Source organism: Apodemus sylvaticus, chromosome 15, assembly GCF_947179515.1.
Source record: "Apodemus sylvaticus chromosome 15, mApoSyl1.1, whole genome shotgun sequence".
Taxonomy (NCBI): domain Eukaryota; kingdom Metazoa; phylum Chordata; class Mammalia; order Rodentia; family Muridae; genus Apodemus; species Apodemus sylvaticus.
Genome location: NC_067486.1, coordinates 74,049,821 through 74,071,383, shown reverse-complemented (window position 1 = coordinate 74,071,383; position 21,563 = coordinate 74,049,821). Strand labels below are relative to the sequence as shown.

The 21,563-nt window shown below is 39.4% G+C and overlaps 1 protein-coding gene across 2 annotated transcripts in view; it reads left to right on the top strand.

The window, feature by feature from the left end:
• The window catches only part of Il1rap (interleukin 1 receptor accessory protein), a 139,473-nt gene that overhangs the window by 32,720 nt on the left and 85,190 nt on the right, over positions 1 to 21,563 (top strand). For both annotated transcript variants that reach the window (XM_052158748.1, XM_052158749.1), the window contains exon 2: positions 13,649 to 13,713. In XM_052158748.1, coding sequence (XP_052014708.1) covers positions 13,650 to 13,713 — 64 coding nt within the window. In that variant the 5' untranslated portion in view covers position 13,649. The remainder of the gene's footprint in view (positions 1 to 13,648; positions 13,714 to 21,563) is intronic.

Below are 21,563 nucleotides of genomic sequence, written 5' to 3'. Positions count from 1 at the left end.
GTATGCATTTGGTTCTGTATCTTTCTGCTTGGATTGATTATTTCTAATGTATGCAGTTCAGTGACCCTTTACCATGCCATCTGTGTTAACAGAGCCACTACATCTGATACTATTTTCCTATGTGTGATATTATTTTCATGTATCTCAAGAAACACCAAAGAGGAGAGAAATAATAAGACATTAATTTTGACTGTGGCATACCAAGGCTGATGACCCTGTAGAGTTACTGCAGAGTGAGATTAATTATGCAGAATCTGCCACTCTAGGCTTTGGAGTGTAAGTATCCTGTTGTAATTCACTGCAGGATCATTCATGTAGCTGGTGTATTGATATGATTGTCATTCCAGCAAGGTTTCCTCTGCCCCTAGACAATTACAGACCACTTACCAGCATCTCTCATTGACTTCTTATTTAAAATTCCCAGGGCCTCTGCAGGCATGCAGGTCCTTTTGTTGGAGACAGTAGCAAATCAATGGCATAAGGCAATTGGGATGAGGGATTTTCCCTGGGACATGATGAAGCTAACAGTGTTTGTTAAGCCAAAATTAGACATTCAGATTCTGGTTGAAAATGGTGTCTTTGTCACTCTGTCTTTAACACCAACTTTTAAATAATTACAAGAGCAGATAGGGAACATTCCCTTGGAAGGAAGGGTCACAAGCTTTAGTGTGTAGGTGTTTTAGTTTGAGCACAGACCTCTCCATTTATCATCGGTGGAACTTTGGGGAAATCACTGGTTTCATAGAAGAGTCTCAATATTAAATGACAGTCTCTTGGAAGCCTGGGGGGATTTAAATGTGCTTCTGTATGAAGAAGACTGTGTGAGACAAAGCGTTCTAAAACTACCTCTTTCTCCCATGGAAGTGGATTCATCTCAAATGGTCAGTTTTGTTTTGATCAAACATGCTTTTATGGCCCCACAGCTTAAGAAATATCCTGTCAACTCCTATACGCACTGGCAATGCTACCTAGAGCAGAACGGAGTAACTGAGCCCTGATATGATCGGCAGCTCCGAGGGGTGCTCATCCTTGTAGTTCACAGGACAAAATTCTCATTGCCCATCCACACGCCTGAAAAGAGTGCATGCACCCAATTAGCATGTCAATACGTTTCCTGTTGCCGTCTAGGATTATTGGTAAAAGTGTGGCCTGTTTTATGCTGTCCTTTGGTCCCAAGTGCTTTCTTTCTGTATGCCTGGCTGTACTTTTGGAGTGTTACATGCTTTCAGGGTCCAATAGAGTTGCATCTTCAAGAGAGCTTCAACCACTCCACCTCTGGGTTGAAACACCTTTCTATCATCTAACAAACAAGCCCCCAGTCTCCCTTGCCTATTAAAATGCAGGTAGTGCTTCTCTCACAGGCAGCCAGTGTGTTTCTTGCCCTGAATGCATGCTTACTAATAGCATAAGAAAACATAGTTAAATGACACTTAAGCACTGATAGCAAATACTCTTTTAAGCACTCTATATATTTATGTATAATATATACATTAACTGCTATCATCTCATTAATAAACAGATAAAGTATGGACTTTCATCTTCCAATTTTGCAGTTGATTATAACTAATTAGAGTCAATTTTAATCAGTTGTAATCAGTCATATTTAAGGTAGAGATTCTCTGCTAGGTTGTTAGCTCCCAGGTGCCTGAGATGTAATAAAAATCTCTGCCACCAGTAGCACCTGACACAGGAGCGCCATACTGTAAGTACTCACTCATACTAGTATTAGTTTTGCACTGGGAAAAAGGCCCCAATAATATTACAGCATAGCCACAAAATGCTGATGTTGTACATGTTCTATCTTCTTGCTTGATGTTTAAAATCTCACTTTAAACACTATGTGGATACCATTCTGCGAGGGAGGCCAGGGAATTCTTTTGCAGGTAGCTGTATAGTGAAGGTATGGCATTTCTTTAGAAATTAGAGTCAATTGAACTTTTAGTGGTTTCTAGACAGATGACAACTCTGTGCAATGCCAGCTCATTTTTATTATTGCATAAGGTAGATCACATGACCTTACTTTATGTGTAGTAAGCTCACCAGCTATCCCATGTGTAAGAAGTGAAATGTGGCTGAGAAGCCTCTCCCTTCCCTTTCAGTGTGATCTGGTGGACTGAGGTCATAGCCCAGACTCTGGGACTGGTGGGTGTTCATTGCCATCTGTCAGGATGGCCCTGGTGTCCAAAACCTCGTGAAAGGAGCCATAGAATTTTCTCAAAGGAGACACAGACTTCCTCAGTGTTAGCTCCTAGGCAGATTTTCTTTAACGCTTTAGACACAGAGTGAGGGGATCTTCTTTAAGCCTTGCTATTGCTATCCCCTTTAAAACCGCCTGATGTAAGTTACCATCAAGAGAAGGAATATTACTTTTGCATTTCAGAGACAAGATTGGGGATACGGATGGGGAGGATGCTGAGCAGACTGCTTTTTCCAGTGGTCTGACAGTGTCGGCATAGACAGCTCTGTGCTTCCCTAGTTGGCACCGTGTCAGCCTGGGATATGCTAGGTCCTCCCTGAAGGTTCTGCCTTAACTCTTGACTCTAACTCTTTCTAATAAAGCTAGTTGCAGAAGCTGAGGCATTTAACCCATAAAATTTATGGCTGACTTCACAGAGTGACTAACGACAGTCTGTATTGGGACCCAGGAGTCTCCATGTTTTCTTCTGTAATTGAGAATGATGGCTCTGTTGGTGTTGCTTGGTTTGAGAATGTTGGTGCTGTTGGGTTGAGGTTGCTGGGTGTTGCAGAATAATGGAACCTTGTCTAGGACCCTGGGGAATAGGCCAGGGGGCAGGTGAGGCTGTAGTCTGATGAATTGTCTCTAGCAACCCAGTCATCGTTTTGATAGAATTGGGGGGGGAAGTGTGTGTGAAAGGAGGACCTCAAGATCCATTCACGTCCATTTAGTATGGACAGGATTATTGCATAGGAGATGGTGACAAGCTTCAGAATTCACTAGGAGGCTCACACCTCAGACAGAACCTGTGGATACGTGTACAAAATAGAGTACTGATACCTCACCTTTTTTCACCTCTCACAATTTAGGAGGCTATTTTATGAAGATTATCTAACATTATCCTATAGTAGTCTTCAAAATAAAGATGGCTATCCTATGTTACTGATAAGGTTATACTAGTTTTTGCATAACACAGCCAAGGCCACAAATAAAAGTGATCAATGACAAATTAAAGCAGAAGTTGATTGTCTTGGAAAATGTCTCTGTACTATTTAGAACTCTCTCTCTCTCCTTCTCTGATACACACACACACACACACACACACACACACACTCACTCACACTGGATTGTATGTTATGACTGCAAACTTAAATTCCCACTTTGAACAAATTGAACCAGAGCAGAACTACCTTAAAGTACTTTGGGAAGTACAAAGACCTACTCTGATATTTTCGAAAGAGGTCAGTTTATTTCTGGAAAATGAAGAGGGAAAGGCTGGAAAGAACTGGCTTAGGCACGCACAAGTCTGTGGACAAATTTATTTCATTTCAGCATCAAGTGGGAAGGCAGCTGTATCTTAGGGACCCAGCATTGATCTGTAAAGTATGGCTTGTTGTCTTCCTTTCTTCACTAGTTAGACCTTTTATTGGCTGTGTCTGTAATTCTACTGAGACTCAGAAAGGCATTATACTTATGAAGAAGTTCATGGGCAAATACATTAAGTTGATATTTTGTTAAACAAAGCTAACGATGATATTTACTTAACAGATTGTCTCAAAACATTAAAATGCCATTAGAAATCGTGAACCTTCATGAGAGCTGTGGTACATTACTCTTGAAACACATTTTTAAAATGTTTTGCTTGACAGTCAGGGTATTTTCTAAAGATGTCTCTTAGATTTCATTATGACTTTGGTGGCATTTGTAATGAAGTTGAACACTGATTTTCTTGTTATTTTGTTTGTGTTTTCTTTTGTTTCCATTTTGTATATGTCTCTTGTTTGGCGAGATGTGAGATTCCTGGTTATAGCAACAGTATACTTCTTAATTCTGTCACTGTTGTGACAGAATATGAACAAATACAACCTAAAGAAGGGAAGGTTTATTTTGGCTCAGAGATTTGGAGCATATTCTGTCTTGGTGGGGGAAGCCTGAGATGGTGGCAACATTGATTTTGTAAGTAGAACAACAAAAGTATATACATGTAGATACTCTGCTTGCTTCTCCTTTTTGTTATGTTCAAGGTCCAGGCCCCTGGGCCAGTGGAATAACACAAATCACATTTAGGGTAGGTCTTCTCACAAAAATCCAGTCTCCAAACCCGGTTACAAACATGCCAACAGGCTTGTGCCTGGGTGAATCTAAACCTTGTCAAGTTGACCATCACTGTGTTTGTCTTTGTAAAGTTTATGGAATTGGGCTCCACAAATAATTCCATGATTTGAATAGAGTATGACGCTGGAGACTGAGAAGGTAGAGCGTGCCATGTTTTAAGCCCAACTCTATGAAAATGTTCGCTGCTTCAGCCCTTTGCAATGGTTTATGCAGGTGCCTCTCTTTTGAGTGTTCCACAGGCAGGATCGTGTCCTGTATGCCATTCTCTTTAATTAGAAGGATAATTGGTAGTCATGTCTTGACATAAAATTTAAGTAGCAGAAAACCCTCAGATGGCTAAAGAGCTTTCTATGTTGGGAAAAGTAATTAATTTCCTAACCAGCAAGTGATTGGATGTTAGTCCTAAGGTGACATGACTCTTCTGTGTCTGTGGTGGGAATAATTCCACCTATTTCCCTTCTTGAAGTTCAGGTGGCATCTAGTGCCCAGGTGGGTTGATGCAGGATTCAAGACTGTGAGCTTCTATTTGCCAAACAATTCACCTTTCATATGGATAGGACAAAAACCATTATTCCTAGTTCTTCATAAACATATACTGAGTGCAATAAAATAATTCTAAACCATAGCCTCCTTTCAAACATAAGTAAAACAAACATATTTCATAATAAAAATACATTTCTAGTGCTTAGAGTTTATATAATATTTGTAATTAGAAAGATTTTTCCATACTTTTAATAGCATCATTGTCTCCAAGTTCACATTTTATTGTAGAGAATAACATAATGGACTTGACTTTTCTACATGTAGGTATGTTCAATCTGATCCTTAACCATTTCCTTTGAAATATTTTAGAAAAACTACACTAAACTTGGGCCTGGTATACCAAAGGATTAGCCATGAAGCATTGTAACCAGAAGTTGGTTCTAGGCAAGGTCCTAGATAGTTGAGATTCATTTTGTTTCATTTTTTTTTTTTTTTACAAACCATAATCAACATAGCTTGAGTTGCAGACATGTTAGATGACTCCACAATTCCAAGTTTTAAGCCTCTGTTATCTCACTGGACAGACAATGGTTGTCAGTTTATGCGGACAACTATTTATCTTCTTGGACATGGCTAAGTTCTCTATTCAAGGATATCTATCAAAAAATGAGGTAAAATATCAATATAAATCATATGCCTTGCCTAAAATGAATGTCAAGTTATTGGAGAGTCTGCACACTGGACAGAAGGCATGTAAAACACTCCTCAGCTTCGCTTGTAATTGTCCAGGAACTTCTAGCATATCCGTCTTAAGTTGGCTCTGGAGAATGAGCAGGTAGCTGTTATCCTGAAGTGGACACCTTTTATCCCATGTTTGCCTCACCACTTTTCTCAGAGTGTCCAGAGTCAAACATACAAGCCCAGGTCTGCCATTCGGTTAAACTCTGCTTAGATCTCTCAGTGCAAACCTACTTCTATTCTCTGTGTGACACAGATAAGCCTTCAGGGTGGTGTGTCCTCCCTCACCTCTCAGAATATGTTGTTATGCAAAGCATTAAAGCCCCAGGTGATAGCCTCCTGTTCACATTCTATTCCAAGCTACCTTCAGAAGGTGGCAGGTGGTGAATTATCCATCCTCTTGAAGTGCCTGGTATTTTGAAGCTGTGGGGACACCAGTGTCCAAGAGTGTGCTAATGTTTTCTGGTGTGAACCTTGACTCTGGTTCACACACATCAGTAATGGTTAGCAGCACTGACTTGAGGTTGAGGACAGTTCTTTGATATCTTGCTTTTACATCCACTGTTGGGCTTTTCTGGACCATTCAGTACTTAATGACAAGGCTGTTATTTTGAAAGTGAATGTCAAAAATAGAATTCAATATATTTGGGTTAAAAAAAAAGCCTTTATTAAAACTGCCTAGAAGATATCACGAATCACCATTTTTTTTTTAAAAAAAGAAGAATCATGTTACTTAAAATTTATTTAATATGATAAAATTGACCTGCTTGGATGCACAGTTCTGTGGATGGGATGGTTACCATTCATCACTCACTTAAAACTTGGGGGCCATGATTCTGGCCATGACTGGAAAGGATTGCCATGAGCATGTCTGTAAGAGGTTGTACTTTTAAAATTGTATTTTGTATATGAATGATGAATGTGTGTGTGTGTGTGTGTGTGTGTGTGTGTGTGCGTGTGTGTATGTCAGACATCAACTTGAAGAGTCAGGGCACATCTGGATGTCAGAGGGCAACTTGAGGAGTCAGTTTTCCCATTCTACACATGTATGGCTGTTGGAGATTAACCAGGTGGGTAGGTTCCTGTCATCAAGTGACAAATGCTTTTAACCTTTGAGCTGTCTCCACAGCCCATTACACCATATTTATTAAATTAATCAATGTGTAGAGACTCATCTTAAATGTAGATGCAGCCATGTTTTTGGCAGAGAATTCTGGGCTGTGGAGAGTGGAGACTGGAAGCTGAGCACACCTCCAACATCTTCTGGTTGTGACTGCAGATGTAATGTGACTTAGCTGCTTAAAGTTCCTAAGGCCTTGACTGTTCTTCAGTGATGGACAGCAAGCTGGAACTGTGAGCTGAATAGACCCATTTCCCCTTAGGTTCTGTCTCTCAGGTTATTTTATCATGGTGACAAGATCAAAACCAAGACAATGGATTTTACGTTGTATCCTGGATTCTAGAGCAATTGCCCCAATCGCGTTATTCAAGTGGTTTATACCACCACTATACAGCTCATTTACAGACATGCTATTGTACGAGTCCAACCCTCAATGCTTGTCACACCATTTCCGTCTTTCTGAGAATCTCATATAAATGGAATCATTCAGTGTGTAGCCTATTCAGAGTGGCCTCTTTCATCTAGTAGAATTCCTTTGAAGTTGCCCTGAGTATCTTATAAACATACCCTGGATACCCAGGATAATGCTCATTGTTTAAAGATGCTGAACACTTTTTTTTTCCTTCTTTCTTTTTCTTTCTTTCTTTTTCTTTTTGAATGCTCCAAAGCTTATTGGTAATAGTGAAATATACATTTTCACGTACATGTGTGTGTGTAGGTGCGTGCATGTGTGTGTGTGTATGTGTGCATGTATGCATGTGTGTATGTGTGTGTGTGTGTGTGTATGTATAGTTTTTATTTCTTATGGGGAAAGACCTGAGTGCAAGACTCTGGAGTCATATAGCAGGACCATGTTTTACCTTTACAAGGATCTTCCACTCTGTTTTACAGTCTGGACTCCATACATTATTGCACACGACACTCCCAAGTACTTTCTACCTTTTTAGGCCTTAGATATTTTCAGTTTTCAAAATTAGAGTAGCTATTTTGACAAGGAGTAGTAGCGATATTAATTTATTGTGGTTTGTAATTTGTATTCCCCAAATGAGCCACGGTCTTAAAACCCTTTGATATGCTAGTTTGCCTTCTGCATATTCTTTTTGGTAAAGTTATTTTTTTATTCATTCACAGACTTGATATTCCAAGAGAAGTTTGTTTATGGTGTGATGCCTACAACTTTATTATTATTTTTAAAATTGTTTAGTATCATGGGGCCCTCCTTCTTTTCATGTAAACCTAACCTCTTTTATCTTTATCTAAAGCTATCCCTACGACAGTTGCTAGAAATTAATTAAACCTATTATGTTATTTATTCTCACTAATGGGACAAATAACCAAAATGTCCATTTATAAGATACCCACAAAGCCTTCCACACATCCATAATTCCAGCATTCTGAAAGCAGACCCAGGAGGATTAAGAATTTACAACAAGCTTGGGCTACATAAAAAGGCCCTCACCTCTCATTAGAGGAGTTTCTTTGTGATGCATGGTGGTTAACACAGAAACTCACATCTAGAGTGAGTGCAGAGAATTCAGTGTAGTGTTCAGGCACAATTGGGACATCCTTGTCCCCAGGTCTCAGGAACTGCCATGGAATAGGAGCAGAAATATTGTTAACAGAGGTTGAGAAGGCCAGACTGAAGCAGTTATTTTATGGATGGTATAGGGCTGCTGTACCCATGAACTCATATATGGCAGCTATAAGTGTCTACATAGGATCAAAGCAGCTGACGTTTCAGCATGGAGAGTGGAGGAATTAATGAGCCATGACCATTCATTCACTGAGAAACTATGGGTATTGATTCAAGGTTCTGGATGGCAAAGAGAGAGAGAGGGACGGAGGGAGGGGGAGAGAGGGAAGGAGAAAGGGAAGGAGAGAGGGGGGAAGGGAGGAGAGAGAGAGAGAGAGAGAGAGAGAGAGAGAGAGAGAGAGAGAGAGAGAGAGAGAGAGAGAGAGAATTTTCCTTAATCCTGGATCACGGTAGATTGACCATGATCTAGGCTGCAGTAGATGGTCCCACGCCCAGGAATATATGGGGGACAGAAATTAGAGTAGATTCTTTATTTTAAAAACAGAACATAAAAGGACATAAAGTTGTAGAGCGGATCACCTGGGAAGAGCTAGGGGAAGACTTGGGAGTGGCTATCATCAAAATAGGTTCTTTAATAATTGATGAAATGGAGGAAAATGCCCTGGACGCAAACATATAAACAACGCAGCAACTACACAACACCAACGTGTCATTGCATGGTTTTCTGAGAGTCAGAAGGATGGGGCAGAGCACTGGACTTGCTTCTCTGTGTTTGCTCTTAGAAGACTGACATCTAGGTACTGTCAAGGCTGTGCTCTCTCCTCACTGCTCTAGAGATGAAGGCCTTTCCCCATCTTCAGTATTTGAAGGATGAATAAGACTGTCTTTCAGTTTAGCTTCATGCTGCGAGTTTGTACCTTCTGAAAGATTGACCTGTTCCATCTATCTTATGGAGCTTATATGCCTGGTATTTATATCATCAGCATATACATTTATTGTCTCTGTGATCAGTAGCTATATTTCTTTATTACTGCTTTCTGTATTTTCTTTCTCTCCTTGCTTCACCTGGCTAGAGATCTATCAGACTTACTCTTTTCAGAGAACCCATTTGACTCCCCCCACCATTTTTCCCATTTAAAAATTCTTTGATCTCTCTCTATTCTTTCATTTTGCTTACTTGGTTTATCTTGCCATTTCTAGGATCTAAAATGGAATCTTAAACTGCTCACTTTATGTCTTTCTTTCAAGCATAATGTCTTTAATACAACAAACTGTTTTCCAAGGAGCACATCATTGGTGTGATATTTTAATCTCATTTCTTCTCTCTTGGAGATATTTCTCTTGATCCATTGGTTATTTAGATTGATATTCCTCCCTTTTCTTCCCTGGTTTTATGTCTGATTGAACCTTATGTTTAAAGATTGTCCTCTCATTTCCTTTAAAGATGCTATGGTTTGATTCCTGTCAAATGATATGACCTATCTGAGTGTTTAAATAGGGTGCTCAGTTGTTTGTATTTAGGAGGCCTCAGAGGCTGCTCTTTATTATTATTGTGTTCTTTAACGTCATTGCTAGGAGGGACAGTACTTCTTTCATATTGCCTATACTTAGTGCTTTTTATGTTGGCTTTTTAAAAGTTCCTATTTTGCTAAATATTGGCTCATGATTGTCTCACCAAGAGCCTCTTATGGCAGGATTGTGAAGCAATACCAGATGGATGAAAACATTCATTATTAATTATGCTATTTCTTAATAAACATAAACTGGCCACAGGAAGACCACCCAGCTTTTAGGGTGACCTTATAGGAGACACAAGTAAAAGGAGGAAGAAAAACTGACAATGGCCAGTCTTAAGGTCTGAGTCATCGGAGTGACCGTTCTTCAAGCATAGAGGAATGCATAGAGTCAGCCAACAGATAACCACGACTCTTCGGCTCAGGGAAATGCCACTGGGTAAAAGAGAAACTGAGAAAGTGACCTTGAGGCCTTGAGCCTAGAATGTTGGTCCAGGGAGAGAACGCCTCACAGCTGACTCAGAGCCTGGGCCATCCCATGCAGAAGCTTAGCAAGCCTTGAGAATGTGGATAATGGAAAGTTTCTGTGGAGAGGTAGGAATAGAGTGGGGAGGAGAAAGTGAATCCTTACTAACTTTTCTATGCCTATGTAGAATTAAACATGCATTTGAAATTCCTTGCTCAATGATGCATGCACCCAAGGTGGTAGGTCTATCAAGAAACAATGACATTGAGTATCTGAGAAGTACTGACATAAAAGGGGATATGATAGAAAATAGAATGGGTAAAAGGAAAGGCTGTCTCTCTCTCTCTCTCTCTCTCTCTCTCTCTCTCTCTCTCTCTCTCTTACACACACACACACACACACACACACACACACATCTGAACCTAGAACAGGATCCACTAGATACCATCACAGTAATGGAAAGCTAGTTGTAATTCAGATACTGTGAGCTACTTTTTCCATCTCTGACTCAGTGTCCTCCAAGAACCAATAATTAAAAGTATATTCCCTTTTACAATGACAAAAATTCCAAGGCTTAATGCAAGTCAGTATGAAATGAGCCATCATCCTCCACGAGCGTTCAGGCTAGCCAGCCATCTCTCACTAACCTTGGTATCTTTACTGTCAGAACGAGCTGCACAATCCAATTTCGGCTTTGCCGGCTTGATGTTTTATTCATCACAGGACAAGGTTGACCCTAGATTTGTGTTTGAACAAAGGTTATCTCTGGATTAGCTCTCTGTTGGTGACCTGACTCTCCTCCATCGTGCATAATCCAGTAACTCTTGGGACTATCAATTAAGGTCCTCAATCATGCTAATTAGAATGTCTTCTACGTGTTGCCCTAGGAACACAACAACTTATAAACAGGTAATTTGTAAAATCCAAAGAGGTATGTGTGTGCAGGTCTGTGTATGAGCCTCCCTCCAGCCCACCTCTGTGTGTGTGTGTGTGTGTGAATAGAAAAAAGCAATGAGGAAGGTCAGAATACTTTAATAAAACCAGAATACTTTAGTAGGGTTGAAACTGCTGTGCTCTGAATCTGCAGTGGAAAATCTTATTGCTCTTGCTGACAAGGATTGATGCAGAATTATTAATTACTCTTATTAATGACTTGGGTGAGGACATAGGTCGCATGCTGAGCAAGTGTGTCAATGACAAAAGTGTAGCAGGAGAGCAGTGACTATGACAACAAATTCAGGACCCCAAATGACTCCAACACAGACTTTAGTGGCCATTTTCTCCCATTAAGTGCCTGGTGGAGTGGCTTCCCTAAGTCACTCCTATGTCACTGTATCAGGTCTCCATGCAGAAAGCATCAGTTATCTAGTCTGCCATGTAAGTTGGCTTGCACGTCTTTGGCTTGCTTTTCTCGGCAGCAGTGTCTTCTCTTCCAGGCCCTTTCTGCTTTCCAACAGAATCATCCACAGTTCTCTTTCTAATACCCAGTACTTGAGCCAAACAGAAGTATCATTAGATTACTATTATGCTATTTTATATTATGTCTCTTATTTTCTTCATCTTTGAATGTTAGTCTCCAAGATCTTCTTTTCCCCATATGCTCTCCTTCTGCTTCAATTCTCAATAACCAACTAGTTCTCTCTCCTGTGAAAGCCTCGTGTTTCAGCTTCGCAGAGTCTTTAGTGGGAGCAATCTCGTATGTGCTCATCTTGAGTTGTATTGATTTCTTGCTTTCTTTTACCACATTTTACTTTGTACTCCAGTTTCTTCTTTTGGTACATATTGCACGTTTCCATAAGACTGTGCTTAATACTTACTATGTCCTCTGTCTGATAGGTCCTATTTCTAGTCTGTGTCTGCATGTATATATTTTATACATAGTTGAAGACACTGAAGTAATCTTCATGGGTTTACTTACTGTAGAGAAGTATTTATCAAAAGCTTTGCATTATTTTTACGAGAATCTACTGCAGTTAGATGAATGTAACTTATTAATAAAAAATGTGAAATATTTTGTGGAGGAAGATGGTACTGGGACTCAGGACCTGGGTATTACATATCTTTTGGAAGTGCTATACCAACAGGCTACCTCTGAAGCCTGCAACATGATTTTATTGAATGAGTGAATGAATGATAGATGGATGGATACAACTAAATTCCCCTAAGACAATGGTCTGATGATTGCATTACATCTGTCCTAGGAAAGGACATTTGATATTTGAAGCAAAATGTTTTCATGTGATACCTCTTGTGATAAACTTACCTCTGATTTTTATATAGATAACCTAAGGAATGAATTAGAAATTTTTGATTGTCTGTGGTTAAGATAAATGATAGGTATAGAAATTTGCACTTTGGGTTAGGATATACAATACACCTGAAGCTGTTTGGGTAATACCAATTTATACAATTTATTTCCATGTAGTACTCTTATAAGTGGCCATTTTGGTGTTTTATTTCAATCTATCACACATTTATTTATTTATTTTGGACGTTTTAGGTATGTGGTTTCCTGTACTTGATGAGGTTTTTGTTTGTTTGTTTTTGTTTTTGTTTTTGTTTTTTGTTTTTTGCTATCCTATCTATGTTGCTTTCTAAAAGTATCATGTGGTCAAGCTACCAGATGTCTCCATGCATGTCTGTATGAATGCTTTCATCAATGAGAAGGCAGTCATGAGCCAGGAATTTCTGAGTCATTCCATATTTCTGTATTTATAACCATGGAGACATTTTACCATTGACCAGGAAGGGCTAGAGGCATAGAAAAAGATGTACATTACAGAGTTGTTAAATTTCCTGCATAAAAGACCGTAAACCAAATATAGGAGCAGGGCCCTTGCTAGTTGGCAGTATCCTCTGGTTATCATTAGAATGCTAAAATCCATGGAGCTTCTTGCCTTGTCATTTGTCTTTGCAGTGGATAAGCAAGAACATCAGGGCAGGAAGTTTCCATATTTCCCAATGATCTAAATTCTGTGTGGTTGAGTGCAGACTATGTCTGAATCCAAGATCTCTAGACTTTCAATTTATCACTGAGATGGAACAGTACCTGGATCATAACATATTTCCCACTGAGACGAGACAAGGGGACTGAAAGAAGGGTAAAAGGGTCAAATTCATCTGCTAGAAGTTTTACTCCAGGTTAGACAATCCAGATGAACTTTTTTTTTTCATGTAGCAGTTATAGTTCAATGATTAGTGGAGAGTTCTTTAGCCTCTCAGCTGGAATTTAATGATGGCCAGACCACTTTCTAGTCAAGGGATCTCAGTTAGGTTATTTAACCTTGTTTGAGCTTATCTCTCTGTAATTTGGGGATTTAAATACAAATGGCAATGAAGAGCAAAAGCTAGCAAACTTGTTGTTTCTGACAGCAAAGCCTGGGAATATTCTAAAACCCTTGGAATGGTTCTTAACCTTTAGTTAGCACACATTCGCAGTGATTGTTATTAGAACTCTCCAGTGAAGAAGTACCTTCCCTTACTTTTTTATTTATTTTGACAGGATGAGACTTCTGTGGTGTTTGATTAGTTTGTCCTTCTATGGGATCCTGCAGACTCATGCTTCGGGTGAGTATGTGATGCTATATAAATGACTGAAATTAAGTCAACATACAGGATCATGTATATAGTGAATTTAAAAGAGTGTAACGTTGGTTTTGTTCCACAGTCTTCTGTCATTGCATAGAGCCAACTATCTGAAAGAACCATAGAATTAGGAAATAGGAGGAACTAGAAAACTTCGGAAGGGATTTGATAAACACAGGGAGGTCTCATCAACCTCATGCCCACGAGGCAAATTTTCCATATTCTCTTCTCAAGTCCTACGGAGGAAATGGCAGGTAGATGGTTCATCCTGCTTCCCCAACTTTGACCACTTGGATGCTGAAGAAACAAACAAACCAAAAATGACAGTTTTGATCAAACTGCATGTATATAGGTAACAAAGAATTGGCTTTTTTTATAAGGAGCCAAACAAGATATTTCTTGAGTTTTAATAACCAAACATTGTCACCATGATGGTGGATCACATGTAAGGCAGAGGTAGGAAAAGTTGGCTATATGCCTCTCATCTCTGAATTGCTTCTCAGTGTCACCCATGTTTGCTCTATCTAAGCATCTAATTGCAGGCGGTTACATTTTTGAGTCATAGAGTTTTTATGAAAAGTCTTGTCCATGGGACTGAAATTAGTCTCTGTCATTTCCATATATTTCTTTGATTTTTGCCTCATTATTAAAAAAAAGAAAATACCTAAAGCGCTGGCTCTTTAATTTTTACGCAGGGACTCCAGGGATCCTAATTTTAATAGGATTCCTATGTAAAATTCCTGTGAACACCATGGGCTCTGCTTTGACTGTCATCGCTTTAGTGCCTATTCTCTGTGAGAACCCTTTGGAAGTGTTAAGTCAGCATTATGTAACTGTGACCCCAGTGTTCTGCCATCCGGTGCCTTCAACTCTTCCCTTGGCATGAATTTTCAGCCCTCCTGCCATCCTGATCATCTTTGCTGGGTGCATTTCAGTTTTTCTATGCCACTTAGAGCATTGTATTAGAGACCAAAAATAACTCTAAAGACAGGGTGTAACTAGGACAGAGTAGAACTGAAAGTACAGATAATATCTAAACTTGCTGGCCCTTTGGGACTTCACAGAGGAAAGGCTGTATTCTAACCAGGCCTTCTATCCAACTGGGATGCACTAGCATACAGCTGGGCCACATTAATATACCAGCATCTATTCTGTATCTGTCTCATTTGATTGGAAGGGACTTGCTGTACTGATTCTTAAATATGCTGACGATAACCCTGGACTATAATTTATTTTCACTTGACTTATTATTAATTGAATGTTATTTTCTTACAGAGGCTTTCCTTGACTATTTTAATTACAGTAGCCCTGCTAGTCACCATCTACCCCCTTGCATTGCCTTAGCATCTCCCATCATCTGCTGATATTCCATTAACTCTTTATTGTTTATCTCCTCTGTTATTTGCCCTTCAATCCATCCTTACCCTCTTTTGCCCTGTCTTTCTTCTTCTTTAAAACCTCTCTTCCTTCCTCGTCTCCTTCTACTTCACCTTTGTCATCTCCCTCTCTCTGAATCTGATAGCACAGATTTATTTATTTTTCTTTTCATTTTTCCAGACATTTGGAATAATGATAAATGCATAGAAGAGATATAGTACAAATTCCTTCATGATAAACAAATGGGTAAATATCTCATCAGAGGAACCTTTCCTCAACTGGACCGATTCGTGTTGCTAGTGTTTAAACCCACACTAACAATTCCCATTAGCATGACAAGTACCATGCCTGGAAGTTAAAGTGAGAGATGTTCATGCTACTGCTGTTGAGAGATTAAGGCTTCCCAGTTTGGGAGGTCTCTTGCCTGCCCAGTGGTCCTGACAGTGCTGCCTTTCTGAATGACGTTCACTGTATCCTCCCACGGATCCCCTTCCCCCAAATGTTGTTGGTAAGTGTACTTTCTTCCCAGGAACTGTGACTCATAATTCTGTCAGGGGAAGCTGCCTTCTTGAATAAGATGAGTTCTCATACCAGCTCCATTGAGTCACTATGGGAGAGGAAACATGTTGTAATCCCCTCTGCCCATCTGGCACACACTCATGCCTTCCTTATGAAGAGGTGTATTGTGTCTGTGTCTCTGCTATACTTCCCCATTGGCGGGAGAGGAACAAAAAGGAAGTGTTGTTGACAAAAAAAATGAAAGGGGCAACTGGCACTGGGGATAAAAGGGATCATTGCAATCTTGAAGGATCTGCCAACCTCTCTACAGGAAGGTGTCACCTTTGATAAGGATGGAAGCATAGGCAGACTTGTTGGTCTTCCCTGAGCCTCTCTGTGGTTCAATTTCCCCTTCTACTGAAAGCACACACTAACCTAAGGAACAGAGCAGAAATATCCTGAGCGATCTATCATACTCTATAATCGTAGGACACAAGTCAAGGCTTTGGCACGCTGGACCCAGAGTTTACTGTCCTACGATGAGATTCCTGTGCAGAGAACTGGCTGTCTAGGCCTAAAATTCTGACATCAGAGTGTGGTCTTCTGCTTGGAGAACTTTGCTTTCTTCATACCTTTAAACACTGAGAAGGAATCATTTAATCTCAAATAATAATTTAAGGAAAACACAACAACAACGATGCCAATGTAATAACAAGTATTACATTAAGGAATTAAAGCTTGGATAATTATGTTAGTGGCAACATAATTAAATGTGGCTCTTTTAGAAGTCATGTAACTAATTCCTTTGCTTTAAATGCTTTCTACACTACCCAGATCATGACTATTGTAGATCTGTCTTTTTCACTAGATACTTACATCCCATATGGTTCAGTGAGTTAAATCGACAGAGCTAGTGTTCAGCAAACTGGTCTCCACTCGTTCTTTACTTCCAAAGATTCCTGTTATTTTTATTAAATATGGCTCCTCTGTGCTTCACCAAAAAATATCAATGATGTAGAGAGAAGGTTGTGGTACAAAGAGCAATGGGACACCATTGGGGGGAAGTCACTCACTCACTCTGGAAGAACTGCCTGCTCAAGATTCTGAGCTATCTACTTAAGTGGTTAGATCTTTACCATTCCCTCAAGACCATTTTCTTCAGATGGAAGATCACTGCGATTCTCATTTCAAACCTCAGTGCTGCCCCTTTTGCTTGTTATACTTCTTAACATTTCCACTATTAGCCGGAAGGAGTTCCTGCTTGCAGGAATTAAAAGGGAAAGTGTCAGCTCACATTATCATTCCACTTTGGTTCCTTTCCCATTGGCTACCTGTTAGAGGGCTGGACTGCTAAAGCTACCTCTGGGTAAGAATACATATTTGGTTGACCCCTTTGGCTCAAAGTTGGAGAGGCAGTGAAATGAGTGTCCAGGAGGATGAACTTGAAAATCTTGCCATAGCAAAAATTTGCTTTCTCTGTAGATCCTATTTTAAAATAAAATAAAAAAAAAAGCAATGCATTTGTTACATCCCCAAAATGTGTGGGCACACAAAAGATCTATGGATGTGCTTTTTTTTGGCTGTTGTTTCAAAGTCAACAGAGATACATATGGGCCATGCATAGGGTTAGATTTTGCACACATGTCCAAGGAGGGAGGAGGAATCCTTGCAATTTAGAAACTAAAGGACTTATAAGTTGGCTGAGCTACAGAATGTGGCCTGGGGATCTGCCTGTCTCCAGCTTCAAGCACCAGCTTTGCAGGAAGCCTAGGCAAGCCTGGTTCTTCCTGTTGGTGCTGGATATTTGAACTGAGGTTTTCATATTTTCTAGCAAGTACTATGACCACCCCTCCACCACACGCACACACACCAAGCCATTTCCCTAGCCCCCTACTTTTTTCTTTATACTGCATTGTCATCCTAGAACATTGTTCTCCTAAAGAAAGTTACATTCCCTTTATTGATATTTACAGAGGGTAGAGGGCTGTTGATTTATAGAGTATGAATTATTCAGGATGAAATAAATAAGTGAAAACTCCACACTTTCCTAGCAGTTGAGCCATTGGTTCCAGTTCTGAGAGCTTCATTCTGTGACTTGTTTGACACTCATCAAATAGCTAATGCATCATGTCTTGTCCCCATGCTCCTTAACTTTTTTTTTCCAACATGGAACATGAATTTTTTTTAATTTTTTTATTTACATTTCAAATGATTTCCCCTTTTCTAGCCCCCCCACTCCCCGAAAGCCCCCTTCTCTTCCCCTGTCCTCCCTCCCACCCCTTCCCACTTCCCTGTTCTGGTTTTGCCGAATACTGTTTCACTGAGTCTTTCCAGAACCAGGGGCCACTCCTCCTTTCTTCTTGTATCTCATTTGATGTGTGGATTATGTTTAAATAAACATACTTTTTTTTTCTTTTTCAAGACAGGGTTTCTCTGTGTAGCCCTGGCTGTCCTTGAACTCAGTCTGGAGACCAGGCTGGCCTTGAACTCAGAAATCCACCTGCCTCTGCCTCCCAAGTGCTGGGATTAAAGGCATGCGCCACCACCACCCAGCTTTTTTTTTTTTTTTTTTTTTTTAATGAGCAGCAGAATTCTTTTTTTTTTTTTTTTAAGATTTATTTATTATATTATATGTAAGTAAGTACACTGTAGTACACCAGAAGAGGGTGTCAGATCTTTTTACGGATGGTTGTGAGCCACCATATGGGTGCTGGGATCTGAACTCATGACCTTTGGAAGAACAGTCAGTGCTTTTACCCGCTGAGCCATCTCTCCAGCCCCGCTCCTTACCTTTAAAACAAATGAACAAAGGCTGGAGAGATGGCTTGGTGTGTGAGATCACTCACTCTTCTTCCAGAAGATCTGATTTCTTCTTCTGACATGAGAGCTCACAACAGTCTGTAGCTCCAATTCTATTTTTACCATTTTTTATATGGTTTAATCCAATGTGGACCTGACGTGATTCTTACTTTAGAGGAACTACAGTCTATTTTCAAAATTCAATAATAAAGAGCCTAAGCACTAGATAGAGTGTCACCAGGATCCAGAGAAGTTCTCAACCTCTTTAGGGGTCACCAGGAAAGACTTTAAAAGATTTTGTTCTTTAGTCTTCTACAGGAGAGGGTTTCAGGAAATCCACACCTCTGCCTGAGGAGCTAGTCAAGTTTATGTCTCTGGGTGAGTCAGTTCTTTAATGTTTCTGGTAGGATGACCACAGAACAACAGCTGGGTCCTCCACACATGGAAATATATGAGGAGCACAACTTGGAACCAGTTAGTTATTTATTACATAAACAAACAAACAAGTAAACAAAGAGAACATGAAGATGGGGTTTGGAGAGGATCTGAGAGAAGTTAGAGAGAGGGGCTGGAGGTAAATATGATCAAAGTATACAGTCTGAAATTAGAATTGCTTAACATACTTTTTAAAATTCTGTTTTCTTATAATATTTTGACTTCGTAAAATTATTTTGATAAAATAATTTGATAAAATAATTGTATTATTTGCGCATTGCAAATAAATAAAAACTCAGATACCAAAATTAACCAGATATATAATTTTCTTAATGTTCTATAATGATTCTTTTAGCTTCTTATAAGAATTCAATTTCTTGCCAGCCTCAGTGGCCTCATTTTATTTGAATAGGTATTTTGAAGCACTCAGCATTCAGATGCACTCGTGACATTCAGTCCTGTCTCTGTCACCCCCGGCTGCACATACTGTCCACTTGATTTCTATGCCATTGTCCAAACATTTGGAGAATGTATGAAGAATGCGATTTCATTGTATTCTGAGTCTTAAAGGTCATTGGAGTTGTAGAATTTCTCCTCATTCTTTAAACTCTGCTTCTGAGAGCAGTTCTCACCAGTCCTTTACAGCCAGGCTGTGTGCATTTTGAAATACACTTGGCTGCTTGTTTGTATATTTTTACTTCCTATGGGTGAGTATTACATGGACTCAGAAGAGATTTGAGCACTATTGACTGGGTTGATGCTGAGTTTGCAATAGGGAGTGTCTGTGCAGCAGTGACCATTTTATGTCAGGGAAAATGACCTGATTTTTTATTATGTTAATTACAGGAAACTAGAGGTTTTGGAGAGTTCATGGTGCCTGTGGTTGTAGACAGGAAGACTGGGTTCATAAGAATGACTGTGACCTTTCAGTCTCCATGTCTACCATGTTCTCTCTTCCCTTTCTACAGTCTATATTTCTGCCCCATGGCAATCCACTTAGAAGCTCCCAGGCCACAGTTTAGTGGCAACTTGCTGCCAGGTGGGTCTCTACCTATTTTTATTCTATGGTTTAAATGTTTCATTTTCAGTTTAGCTGACTCAATTCTTTGGGGGAATGAAATATATTTACACATGAAGAAACAACAGGATTCTTGCAGTTTAAAATCCACCAACTATTTCCAGCTTTAAGAGACATAGAAAATAGTTACATTTTCTCTTAAATGAAGAAACCACAACCAAATACCTTCAAGTATCTGCTGTACAAACCCCCAGGAGCTGATGTTTAGAATTGTGGTGCTTTATCTTTTCCTGCTTCCAAAATAGGAGGAAGATTGTGGACATAGGTGGCTGAGAAAGCGAGGAAAGAGAAACTTATTACACCTTAAGTAGTGTGACAGAACTGTGTTCTTTCTGGGGACTTCATTTTCGCTCTCTCTTTCAGGAAGAGGCGTGCTGTGGCAACCCATTCTGGAAAGTGACTCTTGCTTTCTCATAATTTTCATGGAGGTGGAGACTGGAATTCAAAGTTGTTAAATGCGAACCTGATTCTTCACCTGGAACTTTCTTGTAGTCATTGAAATGCCCTCTGAGGTAGACAGGAGAGGTCATTTTCGCATGGACACTAGGGTGCTGCCATTGGTGTTTTCCATGTAACTTAGTGATGAGATGTCACGTGACCCTTCGGAGGCTGGGGCTTGCCATGCTGTGTATACCAGTTTCTTTCACAACAGAACTTCCAGTGTCTGCTCTTCTTATAGACATTTCACAGGACACAGAAAACACAAGTGTCCATTAGTCGTTTATAACTTTTCTATATTGACATTACCAGTTATTAATTTGTTATATTGAGGTTTTGATTCCAAGTAGCATACATGTTGACTTATAGCCAACAAAAACTGTGTTTTAAAACAACATAGATATACATATTATTATTCCCAGTGAATCCCATCAATTATTGACTACTATTATTGATAGTTTGTTTTTCCTATTTTATTTGGACAACCTATCTTTAACTGTTCACCACAGATTTGTTTATGTCTCAGATACATCAACAAATTAGTTTTTAGTTCACGTACATCTTTTTCTGGATTCTCTGGGATCTCAGACTGTTCAAATGCTGATTAATGAGCTGAGTTTTGCTTTTTCTGAGAGAAAACATTAAATTTGTCCTTCTAATTTCTAATTTTCTTTGGACTTGGTTTATTTGGTCACCTAGAGAAAATGAAATTTCTCTTACATAGGATATTTTGACAGTTGTGGTTTGATAATAAGTGCCTCTTCAGAATTTTTAACTGTTCATTCAAGAAAAAGTATGATGATAGAGGGAGAGAGAAGAGAATGAAGAAGAAAAGAGAACCAAAAAACCAAAATAGGAAAAAGAAGAGGAAGAGAGAATGGGAAAAATAGATTTAAAAATAAAGATATAAGGATAGTAACCCACTAAGGAATCTGTAGATTGATTCAAATCTACCTTCATGTTTTTTTTTTCAGATTACAGAAATCATTTTAATGATACTGAAATATTACAAATTTATCCTAAGCTTTGCACTGGATAGTGTCCTTTTTGGGATGTTAAATCTTTTTAGTTTTTTTTTTTAATTTTCATTAAACATTCCTTATTTTTTCTTGTGTTAAAATTATGGGAGCATATTTATTCTGTAGATGTTACAGAAGTTTCCTAACACTGGGTGCCCCTCCAGTCGTAAGAACTGTCTTGGTCTCCA